The 20902-nt window shown below is 33.0% G+C and overlaps 1 protein-coding gene across 4 annotated transcripts in view; it reads left to right on the top strand.

Moving 5' to 3' along the window:
- cic (Putative transcription factor capicua) overlaps nucleotides 1–20653 on the top strand; it is a 70943-nt gene extending 50290 nt beyond the window's left edge. For 2 of the 4 annotated variants that reach the window (XM_065498823.1, XM_065498824.1), the window contains exons 4-22: nucleotides 1824–2901; nucleotides 4379–4928; nucleotides 5083–5229; nucleotides 5357–6534; nucleotides 7658–7788; nucleotides 8740–10415; nucleotides 10510–11118; nucleotides 11194–11397; nucleotides 11470–11638; nucleotides 11807–12163; nucleotides 13700–14793; nucleotides 14867–15011; nucleotides 15081–15296; nucleotides 15358–15733; nucleotides 15831–16006; nucleotides 16426–16521; nucleotides 16595–16779; nucleotides 18343–18523; nucleotides 18603–20653. In XM_065498823.1, coding sequence (XP_065354895.1) covers nucleotides 2147–2901; nucleotides 4379–4928; nucleotides 5083–5229; nucleotides 5357–6534; nucleotides 7658–7788; nucleotides 8740–10415; nucleotides 10510–11118; nucleotides 11194–11397; nucleotides 11470–11638; nucleotides 11807–12163; nucleotides 13700–14793; nucleotides 14867–15011; nucleotides 15081–15296; nucleotides 15358–15733; nucleotides 15831–16006; nucleotides 16426–16521; nucleotides 16595–16779; nucleotides 18343–18523; nucleotides 18603–18667 — 8310 coding nt within the window. In that variant the 5' untranslated portion in view covers nucleotides 1824–2146 and the 3' untranslated portion in view covers nucleotides 18668–20653. The remainder of the gene's footprint in view (nucleotides 1–1823; nucleotides 2902–4378; nucleotides 4929–5082; nucleotides 5230–5356; nucleotides 6535–7657; nucleotides 7789–8739; nucleotides 10416–10509; nucleotides 11119–11193; nucleotides 11398–11469; nucleotides 11639–11806; nucleotides 12164–13699; nucleotides 14794–14866; nucleotides 15012–15080; nucleotides 15297–15357; nucleotides 15734–15830; nucleotides 16007–16425; nucleotides 16522–16594; nucleotides 16780–18342; nucleotides 18524–18602) is intronic. The other 2 variants (XM_065498825.1, XM_065498826.1) reach the window with 2 other exon arrangements.
- Nucleotides 20654–20902: the final 249 nt, after the last annotated feature.

Here is a 20902-nt window from a genome sequence, read left to right on the forward strand (position 1 = left end):
ATGGCGGACCATAATTTTATTTTTCGACAAAGCATCGGACTTTATTCGTTCCAAATTCATTAAAACTTGGTAAACAAATTATCTATGTTCATACAAAATTTTGAAGTCGCTAAAAAATTTTGAATTAGATTTGGTTTGTCTTTTATCGAGGTTCAAAGCTTAAATTTTATATAGTAAGAATTGTATAAAATCGCTCAATTTCAATTGTATATAATTTTTTAACCGATTATCCAATTTATAGAATATTGGTGTTATAGTTTCAAATATTTTTCTAAAAATTCTATTCTTTTGAACACTGGATATTGAAGCAAAAAATTGTCCTTGAACAAAGGATATCTCATAACAGATATCTTCAATATTTTAAAGATTTTTTTTTAAACATTTTCCTAATATTTCGAAGAATAATTAACAAAAAATATCGTATTATTTTGAATGTCTACATAGCTATGTATATACATACATATATACATACTTATATTTTCTATCAAAATGGAAATATAATTCGGCTTAACTGTTATTACTCTCAAGCGAATATTTAACTTAAAATTAAACATTAAAACAGCTAACATTGTGATCATTGTGGATATATAACATTTTTGTTTTGTCATGAAACTACTAGAAGATGGCATTGTTTACATAAATAGTAACATCGAGTTGCAGTGTTAGTCAGTATATCGTAGATGCTGTTAGACTTAACATCAATTATATTACCAGTGTGTTTTTAAAGTGTGCTTATTAAAAGAGAGTGACTATTTAAAAATTTTAAACTACTAAATTTTTTCAATTAAAAGAATACTTAACGGAAATAAACAAACGTTTTTAGAAGGTAAAAACGTAACAATATATTGAATAAAAATATCCATCTGAAGTAAAAATTTATTAGAAAATATGCTATGTTTATGACATCCTTAAGCTGGAGGTCCACACCATCCACACCGTTCTACCCGTTTTCGCATTCTACGCGGCTGTCAAAAAAGTAGAATTAATGTATTTATTTGGTGCAAGTTACATGCACAAAAGCGTAGGATGCCTTGACGCATAGAACGCGTACAAAACAGCTGATTTTGACAAGTTGTTTTGTTTTAATTTGTTTAAATTTTGTAGAATGCAAAGAAGATATGAAATGCATGCAACGCTTTGACGCGAAAACGCGTGGTGTGGAACTCCAGCTTTAGAATCTCATTCACAATGGTCCCATTCTGTATAAGTAAAATTTTTGGAAAATGGACGATGTTTACTTTTGAAATATGTATGTATCCCCTAACTAAGGACGATTTTTATGCTATATTTCCGAAGAAAAGTAAAGGTTTCGTCCCTATATTTTAAAATTAATTAGAATGCTTTTAATTTTAATTACCTCTACGAAACTTTTGAATGCAGAAATAATGAAATGTATATTTTCAATATTCGTTTGATAAAGATAAAATCAATTTTTATTAGCTATTTAATATTAAAACCAATACTATTATTTTACTTATATCGTGAATAGTTTAAAAGTACATTTCGTAACTGATTTATAATGATAAGAACAATAATATTGAAATTTCCAGCCCTGCTTTAGAGTAACAATAAGAACAACAAATACAAAAACCAACGATAGCAGAAGTTTTGTTTCTCTTGTTTTCATTACTGAGTGTTGATAAGAATTGCAACAACGGTATTTGACACTCGTACATAAAAACAAACATACATATGAACATATTTGTACATAAATAACTAATTGCAGTAAAATCTACATAAGGCGGACAATATTAATGTTTAATACACTGATTTCCTTTTTTTGTATTATTTAATTTATATTTATTTCTTGTCTTTCTTTCTAGGTTCATAAATACATAAATATTCTATTTATTACTTTGTTCTAATGTTGCTGTAAATTGTTTTGCCTCTAACAAACACGCTTAACAATGTTTATTGCAACATATCGTATGTTGCAATATGACAAGCAACGAGTGCTGCTTAAAATGCATAATTTCTCATAACACAATATATTGACGGCTCTAAGGGATATCAGTATTATAATTTAATTCATTTGTTTTGGAAGCAGCAACCTAACAAAAAAGTGCAAACAACATAAGCGGCATACGAAAATTAGGGGCACAGCACAAAAGTATTGCTGCTGAAGGCTGCTTTAACGCCCAACAAAATGGTAACACCATCAGTGGCGGCGGCAACAACAGCAGCAGCATCGTCCTCCCCAACAACGTCAACGGCAACATCAGCAGCAACAAACGACAATAACAGTAATAACAACAACTCTGCAGCAAACAACAACTTGAATACAAATTGTAGTAGTCAACAACAGCAGCAGCAACAACATCATGATGGCCTTCAACAACTATCGGCAATGGCAACAGCACCGGCTCAAGCAACAACTTCCTTCGGGTCTACCGCCGCAACACCGAGACAACATCCCAAGAAACGTAAATTTGATCCCTCAGAGTTGGATGAAAGCCACAATGATAATTCAAAACAACACGATCAAACAGGATCATCATTATCGACATCGGAGATTAAATATTTGCCATCAACAAGACAGATCTCAACATCAATATCATCATCACCACCTTCATCATCATCAACAGCATCATCATCATCTTTATCAACGACGACGACGGCGACGAATACAACGACATCATCAAATGGTAACGGCACAACAGCAGCAACAAATGGTAACAATGCCACCATTTATACCATACGCACAACTTTCGATTGTCCCTCCGCGGATGCCGCCACAACTACATCAACCATGATGATGAACTGTAATAGTAGTAGTTGTAACAATAATAACAACAACAACAACAGTAACAGTAATGAAATCAGCAGCGGGTCTCTGATTTCAGTTGCTGCCAAAGGCGCCACATGCATTGAAATTCCTGAAAAACGTACAATTATAACAAGGTTAGTATGTGAACATTATTAGAGTGCTCCAAACAAAATAAATAAAAATTCCGAATTTTTTATAATTTGACACGTTGTGCAAAATCTGACTGAAGTTTGCAGATACTACATTTACAAAGAAAAAATTTATATTTTTATACCCTTCTGCATGAGTGGCAAGGAAGTTTGTCATTCCGTTTATAATTTCTAAAGTTTATCATTTGCGACTCCTCAAAGTATATATCGCACTTGATCAACAAGAGGGTTTTATTTATTTATTTATTTATTTATTTTCATTTATTTAGAATCAAGCCCTTAGGGCCAAATATGATTCATATTCCACTCAGAAAAAATTAATTACATAAAATTAAAAAATTTATACATAGTAAGAATAGAAATTAAATACTAAAATTTTTTTTTAAAAAAAATATAATAATCAATAAAAAAAAAAAAAAATTGTAATATAAAGTATAATAATTATATACATTATACGATAACAGTATTAGGTAATATGCAAAGGAGAGAAAAATAAAAAAAAAAATAGAAGCAAAGAAGCAAATTTACAAACTTTGTTCAAAATATTGTTTCAGTCTACGCTTAAATGTTTGATTCGAAAAAGAAAAAAATTTTAATTTTATGGGAAGAGGATTCCACACCCGTAAGACTCTCACGTGAAGTGATCTTTCATAAATGGAAGAGGCTATACGGTGACACACTATCTGTGGGTTTCTACTTTTTGCTAGACATCAACTCACAACATCAATATCTATCTACTGTACAAATTTCGACGTATTCCGATTACTCTTTCATCTCGAAAACCACTTTTGAGATAATTTTCGTTTATTTTTCACATTTTTTCAGAAAAATGGTATTAACTCAAAAAAATTTATTTTTTCAATAATTGGTACAATTTAAGAGAAAAACAATGTAAATATATTTTCAAATGGAATTTGCTTAATATGATGTATTCGGATTTTCAAATTCTCTTAAAATGTAACCGCAAACAGTTTTTAAACTCTACTGAAAATTGGTGGTGAAATAGGATTCTCCCCCCAAAAACCGAAATGATTTCTTATAAGAAAGGGAAAAAGAAGCAAAATATAAAACGAATTAAAATTTTAACCCCCTTGCCATTATATTGCCACCGTCAAACTGGACTGTATTATTTGTGTACTTGGACGTCTTACATATGAGGAGCCGCAGAACAAAAGGTACTTTTTCGAATTTGTTTACAAATTGATTTTTTGGTATTTTTATAATATTTGGGTTGAAATCTTCTAGAAAAAAATCAATTTCCCAAAATTTTTAAATTTTCAAAAAAGTACCTTTTGTTCTGTGGCTCCTCATATGTTCTCTCAACACTTACTCTTTGAAAATTACGGAATATACTTTTCAAATAAAGTTTCCATTGTATTGTCACTCACTGTATATAAAACGTAATATTAAAGTAAGATTTCAAAATAAATAATCCTAAAATCTTATTAAAATATCGTTTAAGTTCACATGCACATGGAGTAGGTGGAGGAAGTATTGCGTACAATATGAATAGCAGTAATGGCAACAACAGTAATCAAAGTAATGTTGCTGGACAACGATTTAACTTTATACAGAATAAACAACAACAATCACCACCCCAACAACTACAAAAACATACTGTTAACTCACCTCAGCAAAGTCAACAACAGCAACAGCAGCAATTACAACAACAGCAACATAATCTGCATCAACAACAACAACAGCAGCAGCACCATCAACAACAACAACAACAAACTTCAACAAGTGTAACTTCCAATGAAGAGATTGTACTTAATCTACGAGATTGGAATAATACAAGAGTACTGGCTAAATTGGGTAACTACTATGCTCCAGGCATTACACGTCAACCAACAACATCATCCGGCTCGTCGTCGTCGACGTTAAATGATGTGCCACCAAATTCAATTATTGTCGAATTTGATCCGCCAGAGAATAGTACTCATCTTTATACGGATGTACTTAATAGTGGGCGTTATAATGTGATATTGGACGCGAGTCCACCCGCAGCCGATGTACGTAATTATTCTTGTTTTCTGTTTATTTTTTGTGTATTTCGTTTTGCACGAGATGTTTTGAAATTGATTTTTCATTTTATTTTGACATAAAATTCAATTATTTTGAGTAAATGTGAATGTGAATGAGTGTGTTTGTGTATTTGTATTTCAGATTTTGGAGGGTACACGAGTCTGTGTGCGAACTTCAATGGAGGGACGACATGGTTGTGTTTTTATTGAGTGTACTGTGACAGAAGTTCATGCAGCAACAAAACAATTTACCGTAGAGATTGCCACTGGGGAAGTTGGGACAGCAATTGTAAGTTAACCTAAAATATGTATATGTCCAATTACATAGTTAGGTTTATGGCCATTTTTAGTCCTTTGATTTTGTTTAAATAGATTTAATCAATAGCTATGTAAACTAAAACTATATTTTGTTTTAGCTCAAAACAGTTAAAAGAGCAGATTTACGCTTATTACTACCACCTTGGTGGGATGAACTCAATGAGGTATCACCTCCAGTTGCAGTTACACCAACAGGTCAAATGCAAACAACAAGTTTTGGCAAGAAAGTGGTTGTTTCACCACATTCCAGAAGAAATTTTGGAAATCCCCAAACGCAGACGCTGGGTCGCCTAATGGCAAATAAAACACCAACTGCTGCTAGTAGTCAAATCCATCATCAGAGTTTGTACAATGAACAACAAAATCTTCAACTGCAACAGCCCCAACAGTTAACTTATGTCAGTAATAAAATCCTTAGTACCGGTACGGTTTTGCATCGTCCCCACACGATTACCCAACAAAAACCGGACGAATATTATCGCACCATAGCCACATCACCATTTCAAGGTACTGCAGCAGGAAATATTGTTAATGGTGGTAACGGAAACAATAATGGTGCGACCACCACGTATGTGATACCCAATGAAAATGGCTGTGTTGATTCGACAACAACGGGCGTGGCTGCTGGTGGTTGCAACGAACAACATCATATAATTGAGGGAAATATGTTGCAACAGCAACAACATCAGCAGCAACATCATCTACTACAGCATCATCATCAACAGCAACAGACTCTTTGTAGTAATGAACACTCAAATGATAATAAAATGCCACCAACTACAGCTGACGCCGAAATGCTATTGCAACAACAACAACAGCGACAACGTCAACAGCAGCAGCAGCAGCAACAACAGCATCGTCCATCCGGTTCTGCAGGTCCCTCATACGACGACTCTTATGACTCGGATGATGAACTTAAACGTGTCGATATCGACGGTTATGCTTCATTGGGCGATGCTGATCCGGAAAAATTTTCAGGATGCAGCAAACGCAGCAGCATGCAGTCACGCGGCAGTACATCATCATTAGTCGACCAGAGGCTAACACCACGATCTCATCCAGCTACACCACGATCTCAAGCAAATACACCACATCGCTTCAAGAAGGGCGATATAGTCGAGTCCGAATCAGGCGTACGAAAAAAATTCAATGGCAAACAGTGGCGTCGATTATGTTCACTGTGTTCGAAAGAATCTCAGCGACGTGGTTATTGCTCTCGTCACTTGAACCAAAAAGGCAGTTCATTGCGTTCTACTGGTCCAAGTCGTTTTCCAAGGTAATCATCACTCGATAAAAAATCTTATTCAAATTTGTTTCTTTTTTATTTATCGAAAACGGTCTATATAAACAATTTTTACAACAATGTATTTGCAACTTTTTTCGTAATATTTTTCACTGATTTTTTGACGAATATTTTTTACACAAACATTATGCTTTTCTGGGTATTATCTTATATATAAAATACTGTGCATTGATTCTGGGCAATGTCCAGTGGACATATAACGTATAAAATTAAAGATATTTTCAAGATCCATAAAACGAAAACGCTTTAGTCAATTTAAAAAATATGGTCTGATTCATCATGACCAAATCAAAATTAGTAAGAACACATTTATAAGTGAAAATTATAAAAAATAATTGAATTAAAAAGCAATTATTGATAAAGAAAAAATTATGGTTTTGCATTCAGAAATACAATTATTTTTTAAAAAAGAGTAATTACAAAAGTGTCAATAAAATTGCAACAAATACGTTTTTTATTTGAAATTTATACCACAAATGTAGGCTTGTGCTGAATATTTTGCCATCTAAAATAGTGGGTATTGAATATTGTCCCTTGACATTCTTTTAACAATTCCATTAAAGTATTCAGCACGAATTAATTTGTTTTCTTTAATTCAAATCAATTACAAATATTCATTTTTTTACAAATCATTTGGTTGTAAATGATTAAAAACTTAAAAAAAAAAACAAATTGAATGAAGAAAAAATATTTTAATTCAATTTGTATCAGATTTGAATTAACAAAATGTTAATCATTCAAAGGTTTGATGACTTCTATTATGAATTAATTCCATTATGAATTAATTCAACGATGAATGAATTCTATTTAAATAAAAGCCTTTGAATGAAGCTAAAGAATTTGATTTTGGGAATGGATTAATTAAATGAATGGCTGGCATTTTATTTAATTTCGGATTAAGCTCGAATTGAATTAATTAACTTGAAGCTCGGTTAACCATAAAACCGTTTCAAATTCAACCTTGATTTGTTTCAAAAATTTCATTTTATTTTGTAAAAAATCAAACAAATTAAAAAATAATTTAAACAAACAAAATAAATTCTTAGTTTTTCTTTAAAATATCTTTTATTATTTAATTTACATTTATTCATAACAGTGATATTAGCAGTCGTTCTAGTAGTAAGACACAAGTTGATGAGGACACTTCTAGGGACTCGGAAACATCGCCAAATTATCGTACAACTGGTCGTTTTGATCAAGAAGAAACTGATGTCGCCAATATGTTGGGTAAGTCGTTAATTTGAGATTCAAATAATTTAAACAAATACAAAAAGAAAATCATTTTATTTACTGAAAAAAAAAATTTACATAAAGAAAGTTTTTCATAAAATATTATACCTTTCGTTTTGTTTGACTACTACTTTAAATTTGATATGTATTAATACACAGTATTGTCGTCTGTAAGTACCTTAAATGATATCATTTAAGGTACTTACATGATTAAATGATAATTTTATGGTATACATAACTGCGATTTAGTTGTTAAAAATTAAAAAAAAAACATAAGCTTTTGATGAAACGTAACTGAACATTTTGTAACCAATAATTTGTTCCGTGTATTTGTAATACATAGTTACCAACTTAAAACTAAAGCACCTTGAATTACAATAAAAATACTAAAAAGTCCCTAGAATTGTTGCTAACACAATTATATCTGTAAACACTGTGCATGCACAAACATGTTGTCACTCTTCAACATACAGCTTCCATTGGCAACGTTTTAGTACTGGTTAAAAAACAACCGTTATTTTCGACAAAACGAGAAAACGCAATGAAAGAAAGAAAAAAAACATATACAATTAACGAAGATGAATAGAAAATAAGGAATAATTTAAATGGCAATAATATAACGATTTAAAGAAACTGCTCTTTAATAAATAAAAATGAAACAAAAATATCGAAAGAAAAAATAAATAGTGATTATAAATATTATATTTTTAAATTGTATAAAATAAAGATTAAAAATTATAAAAAAAATAAATAAATTGTTCATAAACTAGTTCATAAACTAATTTAAGAAACAGACAAGTGAAATAGAAAATAATTTCAAAATGCACGCATTTCAGGATTTTGATCTAGGAGCTAAACTTTATCTGCAGTGTTTATGTATGATTTTCATATTGTTTGACACAATTTTACCCAAATCTAAACAATATTTTTGTAAATACCTACTTGTAGTATCTCTAAGCAGTTCAAGATCTGGAACACCATCATATTCCTCACCCGTAAATCATGGTACTTCGCCTATGAATGCCAACAATTCACCGGTGCCACAGGCAGTTGTATCAAACCATCAAAACTTCTTTACACCAATCGGTAGAGGACCAGTTACGCCAACAGATGCTCATGCCAATAAACCATGGAAGGCGACTCCATCGCCGGTAATGTATAACGTGTCCAATTATGGTCCCCAGGTTGTGTGTCCAGAGTCAGTTCGTGCCCATGGTTCAGGGGTTGTAATTACATCTACAGCACCAGTGCCGCCACCACCACAACCTTCACAACAGTCTCCTGTGTCAATGGTAATGCATCCAAAAACAGTGCCGGCTATTCCAGCCCAGCAGCCAGTCATGTCACCGCATTTGCCGGTACAGCATGTTCAGCAACAGCAGCAGCAGCAACAATCTCAGTCGCCAGGACCGCCACCACCTCCAGCAGCTGTGGCGTCATCCATATCAACCACAGCTGCTATAACATCAATGGCTCATGCTACTAGTGTCATAAGGATTTCTCCTGCGTCATCAACTGCAGCGACTGCTACAAACATGACAAATGCTGCAACATTAGCATCACAGTCATTTCATCCGGTTATTGTGAATGCCACACAGTTAATGCCTTTACTGCCACACCAACAACAGCAACAACATCAGCAGTCACAGTCGCAACAATCATCACCGTCGTCTGCTGCACCTCAACAGCAAGCGGCTCATCAGCAAAGTCTTCAACATACTTCTATTAATCAACTGCGCCATAATCATCAACATAATGCCAACAGTACTATGGCGGCTTTGGGGGCTCAGTCTAAACATCAACAGCAACAACAACAGCTTCAAGCTCCCCAGCCACATTTGACTCAACAGCAACAACAACAGTCACAACAATTATTAAACGATAAGACTATTCCAAAAAACGGCATTAACTCGGGGTCGATTTTTCACTGGCATACGCTGCTGCCGCACATTCACCAATCCCCCGTGAAAACTCAACAACAACAACAGGCTAACAATTACACAATCTCCGGTATTGTGCTACCCACGCAATCACCATCCGAAGCAGCAGCAAACTCTACACCACCACCGCCGCCAGTGAATAATAATAGCAACAATAATCATTTGTTAATACCGCAATCAATGTCATCTCCCAATAATCCCTTAGATTGCACCCTAAATGATGCTGCAAAAGCAACAAATGCATCAACACATCTGGGCAATACTAGTAATAATAGTAATCTGGAAGATATTGATGACCAATTTGACGATGATGTTTTTGATCCCCCCTCCACGAACAATGAAACTCAGGCCAGTAATTTGAGTCTTAAAAATAAGCAACAGCAACGTTTCATGAACAATAACAACGATCATGTCATACGCAACAATTATAGATCAACAATCTATAGTACATCAGCAGCCGGAGAGCAGACAACAATTGGAGTTGCAGGAGGAGTTGGGCGTAGATTGCATGAAGTATCAAATGATTTAGCTGAGGCCGCAGCTCCTGGAGCAGCCACTACTTCCAAAAGGCGTTCCCAGTCATTAAGTGCTTTACAACAGCAGCAAGCTTTAGCCAATGGCAGTGGCTTGCCGGCAGGTGACAATAGTGCCAATTGCAAAGAACCCATGAGTCCCATGACAAAGGTAATTAACACAAAAATATTTATATTTTAAAATACATACATATGTATGTACAAGTAGAATCTAACAAATAATTTGAAAAAAACATAAATTTCAGAATAAAATTCGCCGCCCCATGAATGCATTTATGATATTTTCAAAAAAGCATCGTAAATTGGTGCACAAAAAGCATCCCAATCAAGATAATCGAACGGTGAGCAAGATATTGGGTGAATGGTGGTACGCTTTGAAACCAGAAGAAAAGGCGCCATACAATGAATTGGCTTCGTCATACAAAGATGCCCATTTTAAGTTGCATCCCGAATGGAAATGGTGTTCAAAGGATCGACGCAAATCTTCTAGTTCTGGAAAAGGTGGAAATCATGGTCCCAATTCGTTGGCAGCCTCAAATGAAGCTAAACTGCGTAATGACTCAATTGATGGTTCTGAATCCATCGATCAAGAACACAGTCCTACGACACCTGGCCTTATGGGTTACTCCGCCAATAATGGTATTGTTGGTGCCATGAATGGACCTGGTTCGAATAGTGCACAAAATGGTCAACTGCAACATGATATGCAAACGGATATTATACCTTTAACCATTGCCACTTATAATACGGCATGCTCCGATTCAGATCCTACTACCATTAACAATCATTTGACAGTTTCAAAATGTATTAAAGAGGAGCCAATAAAACATGATATTACATCTGAAGATGAACAGGTAAAATAGAATCATTGATTCACATTTTTTTTTTACTTAAAATTGTTTTCAATATTTATATTTTGCTTTTTTTAGATGGTAATTGACGAAGATCCCGATGAACAGAGCAACAGCAACAGTGGTGGTTTATACAATAATCATCATCAAAATCTGCAAATACAAAATTCATCAGCCTCTGTAGATCTAAAATGTCGCGAACGTGTTACAGACTCCGATGTGGAAGATACTGGACATGATTTCCGTAAGACTTTAGCAGCTGGTGCTCTTGGAAACGATAAGGTTCCTATATTTTAATGAGTTTCTTTTTTTCTAATATATCTAATAAATAACAATTACCTTTGTTTATTTTAGGATGAACAGCAAGGGGTGGGGACAACACCTCCAGCCACTTGCAAACCCACGCCACTGAAGGCTTTACCTCCAACTTTGGAAAATAGCATTATTAATTATAAGCAAATGTCAATGCTTTCTTATCCCAGTCCAAAGAATCCTATTGGTGTAACACCATTCCAACCAACAGGCGAGAATTTATTTACAAATCCACCAAATAAGAAGAAAAATATCAATCAATTTAAAAATCTTGTATTTTATGAATTTTTCTTCCTATTTACATACATATAAACAATAATTAAACCAATTTGAATGAAAAGCTTATTTAATAACTTTTGTAATTGATGTATGTTTTTAGGTGGTGCTTTTAAGACTATGCCAATAAGTCCAAAGAGTACAAAGCTCGAAGAACAACAGCAGCCACAACAAATTATTATTAAAACAGAAGATCTCATGGATGCCAAGTATATTAAACAGGAACCACCATCACCATATAAATTAAATGGTGGTGGCTGTGGTGGTTCTAGTATTACAACATCATCATCATCCACTACATCATCGTCGTCATCATCCACATCGACTGCATCGTCGGCGGTTAGTCAGTCTAGCAGCATTTTTACATTTAATGTGCCAGCGGCCACAGCATTATCCCAGCAAAAATCACAATCACTTTTGCATCCCCAGCTTAGAAGTCCCACTGCAGCGGAATCTAGAGGTCAGTACTTGTTTTACTTTCTATAACTGATATTAGGCAGACATTTAGCTGTAGCTGTTGTTAATTCTAATCTCATTTCGCTCACTTACGTTTTTACACTTGTATTCTAAACATGATTAATGGCAGCAATGACATTTTGTTCAGAATATGGGTTTAAAGAACAAAACGAATTTGCATATTCAATCATCTAACTATTCACAAATTGTTTTTCTCTCTTATAAATCATGCAATCCACAAATTGTACATTTTTTGGGTTTCGGTTTTATATGTGTATGCCATGTACTGTACTGTAATGTAATGTTATGTGTCTCTTCTAACTAAAACAATTATCTATAAAATACAATATAAATGTGTTGTGTTTATGTTTTTACTAACACTAAACTTGTGCTAAACTTGAACGTAAAACTACAATCAATCAATCATTGGTCATGCATACATACATACATTCTTCATTATCCATATCCCTGCATCCATTTATTCATCCATCCAATGCGTTTAATAATTAAGATGAAGATCTATATGTTGATAATGATATGAATGAAACTAAAGTTAATAGTACCACAAATGTCATGGACATTGACGAGGATGACAGCACTTTATATGACGATGATGATTATGATGACTATGAGACAGAAACAGATTTTGATGACATTGAATTCTATACAATACCCAAAACAAAAACCTTACTTGTATCACGAACACCAACCCCCACATCAGCATTCGCCTCGGGAGGCTTGGTACCAGTTAATCATATACGTTTGACGACACTGACGCCACCAATACGAACACAACAATACACCCAAATAAGACGGTCAATAACACCACAGCAGCACAAAGCCTCGCCGCATAGACATTTGAAGAATTTACATTTCCGAAGAGTAGAAACGCCCCCTACAGTTATAACTCGGGTACCAACACCTTACTCCCATGAACATCAATCAACCAGGCAGGGTATTGTAGTGACCCCAACAGCATCACTAATAAAAACTACTACAACCACTACACACAGTGCTGCTGGTGGTAATGGGGCCAATCAGACCAAGCAATTTACAATTATTAGAACTTTGACAACTCCACCGCCATTGTTTTTTCGTACTATACAAAAGACCATAACGGGCCCAGGAACAGTAACAGGAGGCACAAGTTCGTTACCAGCTATTAGAGCCAAAGTAAACACAACAACTGATGCATCAACCATAACAAAATCATCCATACCTTTAGTCATATCATCGTCATCTAGATCATCATTACCATCTGTTGTATCAGTATCAGCATCTGCATCATGTAATAATGAAACGAATGATACTAAAAATCAATATCCCAAAATATGCTCCTCTTCCTCCTCAACAATAAATTATAACGACAACAACAACAACCACAACAACAACACAACTACAATTTCAAACACCACCACTACAACAACTACTATTACAACTGCTCTCTCATCTAATTCCCTAATAAACTCACAAAAAACATTGCTGGTGCGTAATAATTTTAATAACAACATTGCTACTACCGCTGCGGCAATTAAAATAGAAAACTGTACGAAAGCAACTGGCAGGGCAGCTATATTATATGATGCTCTAGTCTTGGATACTTTAAATGATGACATCAATAATGCAGCAGATGATCATCAACAACATCACCAACAATTGCACAATCATCAACATAAAATCAAAAAAGAAATTGTTGATATTGAGGGTGTTGTAGAGCAGCAGCAACAACAACAACAAAAACATCAACAACTACATTTACAACAGCACAAGCAACATCAACCACAAACCATGTTGCTCATAACCGATGCCAACAGTTTAAATCGACAACAGCAGCAAAGTATAGCCCAACAATTGTTGCAGCATAAAATACGTAATAATAATTTTTCGGCAGCGGCAGCCTGTGCTGCTGCCTCTTCCACGACCTCAACTACAGTACGGCCTTCTATATCATTTATTAGTAAAATAACTTTACCAGCAAACGCTCGCATATTAACCACCACAACCACATCCTCCTCAGCAGCTAATAACAATAAAAATATTATTAATAATAATAACATCAATAATCAATTGCAAAAAAATTCCACAACTACTAATAACTTAAACGCGGGTGGAGGTAGCACTATTACCATTATACCAGCTGGTGGTGGCAATACCACCGCTTCCATTAACAATCATACTAATAACCCAACAAATAATTGTAGCCATAATAACAATAACAAACTAACCACTAACACAATTGTTGTTACTGGCGGTGGTGGCGGTTGCAATAACAACACTATCACTACCACCGGTGGTAACCTGGGTAAAGGTTGTAAACAAATGGCTTCTATGTCTCCGCTAAAGGTCTCAAATGACTGTTGTAATGCCGGCGGTGTTGGCGTTAGTATAAATAGTTTTATCACAAAAAATGCTTCAATTCTTGGTAGTACAATAGTAACTACTAATGCTTCTACCTTTAATTCAAAATATGTAGGTTCTTCTTCGTCAGTTGGTATGGTTTCGTCATCATCAACGACGTCCTCCTCTGTGCCATCTTCACCGGCTTCGGGTGTACAATCAGCCTCAATGCAGCAGCAGCAACAGCAACCAAAACAAATATTGTTTGCTCTTAACAATGTGATGCCACATCATCAGGTATAATTATTATTAGAAAACAAATTTATTTTTGGTATTATTTCGCTATTTTAACCTTTAACCTGAAATGTAGTATGCCCTTCTACCGATGCAACATCAACAACAGGCACCAAATGCTTTACAAATGCAATATATATTTAAAAAGCAAAATGGACAAGCAGAGCTAGTATCGGCGTCAAAACAAAACACATTGGTTTTACACAATTACAATACACAGGGTAAGTAAAACTTCATTTGACTTTTTAAAACTAAAAACTAACTTTTAATAACACAATCTTTCTTTGTAGAACAAGTGCCAATTTCTCCATCACAACGTTCGTCATTGCCTACAACGCCCAAATCAGCTACAGAGCTCGGTTTCAAACTGTCTACAGAAATGGCAAGCGGCGATGAAGCGGCCCAAAAGCAACTGCAAGAAAGCAATGATATGCAACAGCAGTTTGTGTTGGCACCAACACCCGCCCAACTTGGTCGTGCACCTTCACAGCGACGCAAAAATTTATGTAAGTTTGAATAGGAACGAAAGTCTCCAAAAACCTGATACAATTTCTGTTTTTATTTTAGCCGTGGGTAGCATGAGTTCTATTAAGCAGGAGAATAACATCAATCAAAGCAATTATACAACTGCTACTATTTTGTCAAATCCAAACTCAGGTGGCCAAATGAAAAATTTAAACTCTCCTATAATGGAGGGTTCATCACCCATAATAGGACACGTTTCCGCAGTGGCATTAACCTCGGCATTACCAACACCTACCTCATCCTCTACCACACCCAACAGTGATGAACAATTGCCCTTAACACCAGCGTCCAGTAGTGGATGTGGTGGCGGAGGCAGTAGTGGCAGTGGTAGCGCCAACAATACCGCTATAAATCCCAAATCTCCAAAGGCAGTGAATGCGGGACCGAAGAAAAAGCAACAGCAGGATGAAAAATCTAGGTAATTTGTTGTATTCTTTAGAATTTATTTTAAAGCTTGTGCCGCCTCATGTAGTTTTGTCTGTATACACAAACATATATTTCTTTTTTAAAAATAGTGCTCTTGCTTCTAGTGTTTTGGCTGACTTTGAAAAGAAATATGATGCTTTGCCACAATTTAAACCTAAAGATTGTCAATCACCCAGCGCTATAGTAGTGCCATCATCGCCACGTGTTTATGGTACAAATTATCGAAAAAAGAATGCCACAGCACCGCCGCCAGTACAAAGAATACGTAAGCTAAATTTCCAAACCATTGACCTTTACACAAATATTTGATCAAATTAAGAGTAACTTTCAATAATGTTTGATTTCCATTTATGCAAATCTTTATTTGCAATAACTTGGAATCAATCATTTTCATTATTAATATTGAGGGTATTCATTTCAAAAAAATGGAAAATTACACTCTGATTTTTTTACACTTTTACACAACAAACACAAGCAAAAAAATCCAAAAAAGTAGTATTTTTTGTGAAATTTTGTTCATGTTTTTGTTGTGCAAAAGTGTAAAAAAATCAGAGTGTAATTTTCCCTTTTTTATGAAATGAATACCCTTATTATTATCAAATACTAGTAAAATTAAAAAAAACTTGTGAACAAAATAAAGCATATATGTATATAATTTTTTGTTTGCTTTTCGATTTATTGCAGTAAGTGAAGATGAAGCTACTGATGACACTGCTTCTATTCCCCCAACACCAACACAGCGCTTCTTTGGTCCCGATTTTAATATAGACACATTAAGAGGTATATTATCACTTTTTTTTAAGCATACAACACAAGATTTTTTCCACACAAAATATATTTTTATTTATTTCAGAATTGGAATCATCTGATCAAACTGGACGTTCTCCACGAACACCACAAACCCCTCTGCAGACACCCCGATCTGATGCTAGTGAAAAGGGTCATCGAAAACTGTTGGAGCAACGGCGAAATTTGGTTTTACAACTTTTTGCTGAACATGGTCTGTTCCCTTCTGCACCAGCAACAATAGCTTTTCAGGTAATTGAAAGATTTAATTTCGTACGTACTAAACGAAATACAAAAAAGGTCATACAAATAAATTACAAACAATCTAAATATTTTAAATGTACGTTTGTAATATCACATTTTTCATTTGCGACCCCTTATATATTCTGGATAAGGTTTGGGGTTTCCCTGGATAATTATATTTCCCGGGAAACGGGAATGAAAAATTTCATTTCCCGGGAATTATTAGAAAATTGTTTTATAAAATTGAGTTATTTCATTAAAAAGAATGAAAAGCTTTTCAATTGTACTAACATAAAACGAATAAGTAAAAAAGTATAGTTGAATTTTATTTGAAACCAACATCTATACTCATTAAGATGATCGAAAGTGGACATTATATGGGAGCAATGAATAAATATGGACACAGCCGAATATAGCTTCTTACTTGTTTATATTTTAGATCTTTGTGTTGTGAAGTTTTTATGTAATTTATCAATGACATAAGTCTGCTGTTATTTCGTTTAATAACTTTACATTTTATTGCATGGACCATTTTTTTAAAAATCATAGAATTTATAGAAAACAGCTGTTCATAAAGAGTGTTCATTATAGCATTACCTATCAGCAAAATGGTTGCATTTCGGCTTAATGCTATCCTTAATAAGGTTTAAAACCTCCCGGTCAGGAATTCCCGTACTAAACCGTAATTATGGATCATTATAGATAGCGCAGTCTGTAGAAATCAACATTTCGAAGCCCACATCATTATATCTGGTCTTGGGTTCGTTTGCTATTTAAAATCGGGAAAATCATCCCACAAATTACTGAGATAAGCAAGACACCACGACTACATTGATTTTAACCTACATACATACATATATCCCGATTACTAAGGGTCATTATTACAACTTGCCTTTATAGCAGAGATCGAAAATAACTCGCCCATATACCAAAAAACCCAAATTGTGATTTATAAAAAAAATACAAATTTTTGAAATGTGTGAAATTTTGTTTTTGCAATGCACATAAATATCACTTTGGTGAACAAAATTAGGGCCTAAAACATCCTCAACCAAAGGTAAAATTTCCATAGTCGCATTAATATTCTCAACAAATTGTATTCACCCTTATTCTACTTGGCGTCGTCGACATCGTCGTCAATATTGAGTCAAAAAATGGTATTTGTTTCTCCGAAATCGACAACAATTGGTAACTTTTGACAGCGTTTTGTACTTTAACCCGACTTATAAAAGTGTAAAATTCTGTCAAAAGTTACCAATTGTTATCGATTTCGGAGAAACACATACCATTTTTTGACTCAATATTAACGACGATGTCGACGACGCCAAGTAGAATAAGGGTGATTGTTTGATGTTAGGTCCTGTAGATTGTACTCAAAATGTATGTCGTTGTGCTATTATTTTGACCGCAGCTATATGTTGTTATTGTGTCTGTGCGAAATAAACAATATTGTTTTCCAAAAAATTATGTTTAACAAAAATAATACGCGATTTTTGTGCAGATTTCTTTTAATTGTATGTACCATTAATTTATATTTCATCAATTCCAACTTTTATTTTTCTTTATTCACAGACAAAGCACATTGATGTATTTCCACGACGTCAGGATTTACAATTGAAAATTCGTGAAGTACGACAGAAGCAAATGAATCAGTCGGGCTATACACCTCAATCGGCTGGTCCCATGACCCCTTCAGAAAATAATAGTAATCAAGCTTTAAATATAAACTCCAGTAACAACAACAACAATACAGGTAAATATTTTACTTCTAATTGATAAAACGAAATATACATATAAGTTATAAAAATTTATATATATTTTTTTTAAAAAAGGCATAACAACACATCAACAACATGTTGTAGAGCAACAGCAACAACATCAGTCACAACAAAGCTAACTTTAAGAGTAACTTAAGTAGGTTAAATATAATGGTCTCCCGTTGAAAGTTAAAAACAATGAAACAAACAGATGATAATGTATTACAAAAACCGTTAAAAATTTTCACAATTTTGACAAAATATCGCACAGATACACAACTCTAGATACGATACAAAAACAATTTTTAAAAAAATGCATTAAATGCATTACAAAATAAACAAGATTACGAATCTTTTCACATTACATACATACGTTTAAACAAACAAAAACATTATGAAAAAAAAACACACAATAAAAACAAATCTATAATGTTTAAAAAATAGTCTATAACAAACAACAAATATTACAACACGAAAACAAACAAACAAACAAAAAACAAAATAATATTAGATTTTAATTATGAGAACATGAGTATTAAAGCTTGTACGATGTTTGTTTTTTGCGGTACGCAAAACTTTCTTGAATTAAAAAAAAACAAAACACAAAAACATATTATAAATCGTAACGTAAATTACTGTAAGAAGTTTTTAAAGAATACAACATCTTATAAGCTTAAATACGTACATATTATATAAATATAAATATTGAAAACAAACAAAATTATAAAAAAATATATATATATATTTATATTGCAAAATATACAACAACATACACATAGCACCCACCCCTCCTGCTCCTCCTACGCCCTAAATACTTTGTTCAGTTAAATTAAGCATGAATAACGAACATACATACATATAAACAAAATTGTATTAAGAGTCATTTTTGTCGATAAATGAAAAGAAAACAAGAAAAATATTGTATTTATGTATACTACTAACTCTATACTATTTAGATTTTATGTAATTTTGCAACATAAAACAAAGAAATTTTCTTTTTGGGCCTGTTTTATACAAGAAGAACAAAAAATGTATGTAAATATTTACAGGAATTTTTTGTTTCGACTTTGTGATTAAAAACCTAACAGAAATTACAGCAATTGTCTATGTTGTATATGCATAAATGACAATTGTGTAGCTAATGATGTTTATTCCCTCATTCCTTTCCCCGCCCACTTGTCTTATTTCAAAATTTCTACAAGTTTCTTTATTTATCTTTCTTTAGCATTAGCATCAAGTTAAACATTTTTAATTGTTTTATGAATTTTATTGAATTTTTTTTATCAATTAGTTATTAGATTTTAATTTTTTATTTATTAGTTTGTAAGATGATTTTAATTTGTTTTTATTTTATCAAGAGTTTTTAACAATTTGATTACAAAATTTTGTCCCCTTTGGAAAACACGTTTATAAAACGTTTTTAACTTTTTTTTATCTAGTATATATTTTTAAATACGTTTTTAAATTTACAACTACAACAAATGTTTTAAAATGTTCAAAGTTTTTAATCTGTTTTTATTTAAAAAAAAATAATAATCATAATAAAATTGGCTTTTAAACTTTTCTATTTGTTTCTTACAAAATTTCAACACAAAAAACGCATTTTTACTTGTTAAAAATGATTGTAATGTAAAATCTAAGCAAAACAAAAAAATCCTAAACAAACTGTTGCAGTTTTAGTGGAATAAAAAAATATAAATTCTTATTAATAATATTAAATGTGTTAAATGCTTTAAACTGAAAAAGAAAATTAATGTAATTTTTTTTTAAATGTCTTCCACTTGTGCTGCAATATTTAAAATATAATTTTTAATTGTATTAATTGTTTGAATTTAATTTTAAGTTTATTTTTTAAATGCAAAGAAAATGATTAACAATTATTTTCTGTTAATAGATTTATTATTATTTTTTTTAATTTGTAGTTGTCAGTAGTGTAACAATTTAGAAAACCATAGATCATCATTATTATATAAAATTAACAAACAAACAAAAAAACAAAGCAAATGTGGTTAAAACAAATTGTTATAATTTTTGTTTAAAAAAAAATCCATTTCTTTCATTAAGTTTTGCACGTTCTTGAAGACTTTTTAAATATACATTACATATTACAGCTTTTTAATTATAAACCTGTGTTTTTCTTTTTTTACTGGTTTCAAATTTAGTTTAGATATTTATTTGTGCATAAATGAGACTACTACGTCTTGCTGCAATCAATTTGGTTTGGTTACTTTAGTTTAGCATTTTCAGCTGAGCCTATAAGAACGGAATGCGGAATGTTGAATACATACTCCTACCCCCATTTTCTCAAACTATGGTTATTTTTTATCGTGACGATAAACTGACAGTTCTCATACAAAAAAATGTTAATTGGAGGT

This window comes from Calliphora vicina, chromosome 1 (genome assembly GCF_958450345.1).
Source record: "Calliphora vicina chromosome 1, idCalVici1.1, whole genome shotgun sequence".
NCBI lineage: Eukaryota > Metazoa > Arthropoda > Insecta > Diptera > Calliphoridae > Calliphora > Calliphora vicina.